The sequence below is a fragment of the Balaenoptera musculus genome, chromosome 20, assembly GCF_009873245.2.
Source record: "Balaenoptera musculus isolate JJ_BM4_2016_0621 chromosome 20, mBalMus1.pri.v3, whole genome shotgun sequence".
NCBI classification, from domain to species: Eukaryota; Metazoa; Chordata; class Mammalia; order Artiodactyla; family Balaenopteridae; genus Balaenoptera; species Balaenoptera musculus.
In genome coordinates, this window is record NC_045804.1 from 33,547,720 (window position 1) to 33,552,105 (window position 4,386).

The 4,386-nt window shown below is 48.8% G+C and overlaps 1 protein-coding gene across 1 annotated transcript; it reads right to left on the reverse strand.

The window, feature by feature from the left end:
* Positions 1–2,292: 2,292 nt before the first annotated feature.
* Positions 2,293–2,754, reverse strand: CCDC182 (coiled-coil domain containing 182). Its single transcript, XM_036835920.1, has one exon. It carries the CDS (start codon positions 2,752–2,754, stop codon positions 2,293–2,295), a length of 462 nt encoding a protein of 153 aa, XP_036691815.1.
* Between the last annotated feature and the right edge of the window lie 1,632 nt (positions 2,755–4,386).

The window sequence follows — 4,386 nt, forward strand, 5'->3', positions numbered from 1 at the left end:
TGGTTCCTGTGTCTACCCCTCAACTGCTTCCCTGCCTCCTTCCCAGGGACAAGAGAGGTGACATTTACTAGCCCCACAAACCCCAAACACCGTCAGGCCTTCCTGTGTTCGGAAGGGCATAATCAGGTGTCCTCTCAAACCTCTTCAGCCAAGTCCCCAGGTCCTCCGATCACGCCCCCTCTTCAGGATTGCCTGGGGTGCACTGCGGGCTGTCTAGGACCCTCTAAAACGTTGGGCCAGACCTAAGCACAGATGCTCCAGGTGTGGCTTGGTGGGCACCAATCACAAGCAGCATTTCTCCCCCTCTTCTCAGAATTCCTATGAACACCGCCATTTCTGAGTAGGATGATTACAAACTGAACTTGCAGGAGATTCAGATCCATAGGAATTAGCATTAGATCCACTTTCTTCTGCATAGGGCAGCTGATTGTTTAACCTCTTATTATAGTTGGCCAATCAAGTTTTCCTTCTCAGATACATTTGTAAACACACACACACACACACACATCTCCCACAAGGTTTAAGGATATAAGAATTCTGCCCCCCTCCGACCCCACTGCCAAAACAATCCTTTCTCCCAAAGCTCACCTCACCAATTTCAGTACACTCATATTTTATCTATTCCAGAAGTATTTAGCTTCCAAAAATAATACATAGTGGTTAAGAGCACAGCTGCTGACATTAGACATTCCTAGGTTTAAATACCAACTCTATCATTTATCAGATGTGTGACCTGGGGCAAGTTACTTAGCCTCTCTGAGTTTTGGTTTTCTCAAAGTCCTAAAGTGAAGGTTATACTAGTACCCACCTCCAAAGGGCCAAGCCTGGTGCCTAGACTATATCATGTTCTCAATAACTATTAACTAGTAGTAGTGGTAATAATGTTACTAGTATTAACATTATTGTTACCACTTCAGCTAAACCTTCCAAAGTAGAAACTACCTAAAGTTAGAGCAGGGATGCAGCCCTTCAGGGTAGATGGTTGATAGATGGATGTCGCCATTAAGAATGGGTCATGAAGTTCAGCCTGGGCGTTGCAGGTGTTCGAATCTTGTTTGGAGAGATTCCGTAAAAGAGAGAGGAGGGAGGCTGGAGCTGAGCTGGGCTCTCAGAGGGTGCAGCCCAGGCTGTAAGTCCCAACCTGGGAAGACAGAGGCCCACTCTGCTCAGGTGCTGACCTAGCCTCCAGGCACTCCCTTCTGCTGTTCAGGGAAGAATCACTGCTGCGTGGCAGAGTTTTGCGGGACCAGAGAGAAAATATGACTTGATGAAACAGAAAGCCTTATTGAAAACAAAAGGCACAGTGACAGCTAAGGAGCACCCAATTCACCTATGTGACAATCCCAACCCTCCAGAAGAACAGGTCCACGGACAGCCTGATATGGTTCCAAGGGGGCAGCAAGATAGCAAATAAGCACAGGTGACCTGGACTTGAACTTTCAAGCACGGAGACCTTGGGGAAAGGACTTAGCTTCCTGAGGTCGGCTATCCACCCTGCGCAATAGGGAAACAACACTTGCTTCTAACGGTGCCTGTGGGAGTAGTTGGGATGGTGTGGGTACATCACCTGATGAGTGGCCGGGCATCCTAACAATTCCAGTTCAGACATGAAGATCGGCTTCACAGCTTTAGAGCCCCACCTTCTAGGTGTTGCCTCATCAGTGCACTGAGCTCATCTGACTCCACCCCTCGGAGCCTAATTCCCTCTGTGGATCTCACTGGCCCGGCTGCAGACCAAACAGAGAGGAAGTAGAGGTGGGCAAAGGCGGCAAAGGGAGATATGACGGTCTAACCATGAAAGCAGGCAGAAAAGCCAACTAGGCGAGGATGAGAACCACAAAAGAAAAGTAGTCTGAGGCCACTTAGTGCTCGGGCGGATGATCGACCCCTTTCAGCAGACCGTGCATGAAGTAACAAGCCACGAGAGCCTCGACTCATTAAAAGAAGGTAAATCTGTTCAACGCCATCAGTTTAAGAAGATTAAAAAAACATGTTACACATTTGAGCAATACCATTACAAACAGGAAAAGAGTTAAAGGTGAAAGTTACAGGTGTCATTCAAAGACTGAGTGTTGGAGCGCCTCCTTCTTGGGTGATGCCGGGTGAACGGAACTTCACCGAAAGAACACACCGGGTCTTTTCGCCTCTCAGCAAGGTGTTATTTAGGTAGGAGGAAAGCAGTGGAAATGGGGAAGGGGAGCAAATCGATCAAAACTCAGGGTCTGTCCTTCTATCGAAAAGAATCTTCTACTCGGCTGCTCGGTGAGGAACGCGGCTTCTACCGGAGGGGCCTCAGTCGGCCTGGATCTTCCGGCGGATGCCCAGCGCCTCGCAGCTCCGGCCCAGCAGCAGGCACTCCAGCCGCCTGCAGTGCTCCCGGAGCCGCTTCTCGCGGGGCAGCAGGAAGGTGAGGACCTTGTTCCGCACGATGCCCCGGTCCTCCTCCTCCCGCAGCCGCTGCTTCACGCGGGCCGCCTGCTCCTCCTGCTGCGCCAGCGTCCCGTTCATTGCGCCGAGGGCGTCTTCCAGGTCATGGATGGCCCTCAGTGCCTCCTTCTTGAAGTCCTCCAGCTCCCGTTGCACCCCGGCCAACTGCTGCTGCAGGATCTCCAGGTGGGCTGGCGGCAGGGCGCAGGAGGGCCATGGCTGGGGGAGCGAGAAGTCTCCAGATTGGAGGCCGCTCTCCACTATCTTCTTCCCCTGTAAGGTGTTCACCTTCATGAGAATGGAGCCGGCCTGATAGAGGGGGTCCATAGTGTCGCCTCCTTTTGGACAAAGAGAGGGAGCTAGGGACCAGCCAGGTCAGTGAATCTGTTTTGGGCCAGAGACACAATCCTTTGGAGTGGAGAAACCCCGCATATTGTGACATCAGGGCCTCTCTGGCCAACCAGGAGGAAAGCCACAATCCACTCATTTGCATATGGTAACCTCCTTGCTGGTTATCCTGGGCTTCGTCTGCTCATCTACTCAAGAACTATTTAGTTGTGCACCCTGAGATGTGGATTCCCATCAGTTCATTGCCCTTCCAGAACCAGAGCTCAATCATTCCTTGTCCCGAGGGACACACCAAAGTAAACTGGCCAGAGCAAGGCCAGGTCGGGTGGTCTCCTACACAGCAAGGGGCCTGGATGGTCGCAGAAGGGTCTCTGGGCTTCAGTACCTCACCAGTGAAGCAAGGACATTGTAAGAGATGATGTGTAATCTCACTTCTAGCTCTAAAATGCTAAAAAACAACAACAACGACAAAACTAATTTTTTTTTGAATTGAAGTATAGTTAATTTACAATGTTATGTTAGCTTCAGGTGTACAGCAAAGTGATTCAATTATACATACATATATTTTTTCAGATTCTTTTCCATTATAGGTTATTATAAGATATTGAGTATTGTTGCTTGTGCTACACAGTAGGTCCTTGTTGTTTACCTATTTTATATATAATAGTGTGCATATGTTAATCCCAAACTCCTAATTTATCTCTCCCTCCCCACCATCCCCTTTGATAACCATAAGTTTGTTTTCTATGTCTGTGAGTCTATTACTGTTCTGTAAATAAGTTCATTTGTATCATTTTTTTAGATTCCACATATAAGTGATATCATATGATACCTGTCCTTCTCTGTCTAATTTACTTCACTTAATATGATAATCTCTAGAAAAGCAATTTCTGATTCCAAACCCACACTCCTATAATGACGCCAGAATTCTCGATAATCTTAGAAGAAATGTACTCAGGTTTTGATATATGGTCCACAGCAGAGCTGATTCGGTATGTGCAGGATAAAATCGGGCCACTCATTCATTTATTCAGCAGGTCCCTGCTGAGCACTCACTATGCACCTGCACCAGGGAACGAGTGTGAGCCAGAGAGCGTGGTCGTCCCTGCCCTGCCAGATCCTGCCTGAATGCTGACAAAGATGAGAAAAAACAGAGAGAAGGGTGAACTTCCCACTTCTGACCTGTTCACTGTAAGAAAGGAAACTGGTTTGTTCAAGAACAATCCTCCATCCTGCAGATCTCAATCTCTTGCCCAGACTTCTCTCCTGGCCTCCAAATCTAAACATCTCTCCAACAACGTACCTCAAATTCAATCCACCCAAAGCTGGACTAGTTATCATTTCTCCCAAAATGGTCCCTGTTCCAGTGTTGCTATCAGGTTGATGAGACCAGCCTGGGCAGCACCCACGTCAGCGCCCCACGTGAGAAACCCGGGCCCCTCCACACCCAAGTGGCTCTCAGTCCTATTGGCTCTACCATCTCTGAACACTCCAGCATCAAACCACCTGGGCTGGGTCTCAGCTCTACCACCTACAGGCTGTGTCTCTTTATACATTGCCTCATCCCCCTGGGCCTCAGTTTCCTTATCTGTAAAGTGGGGATACTAATTC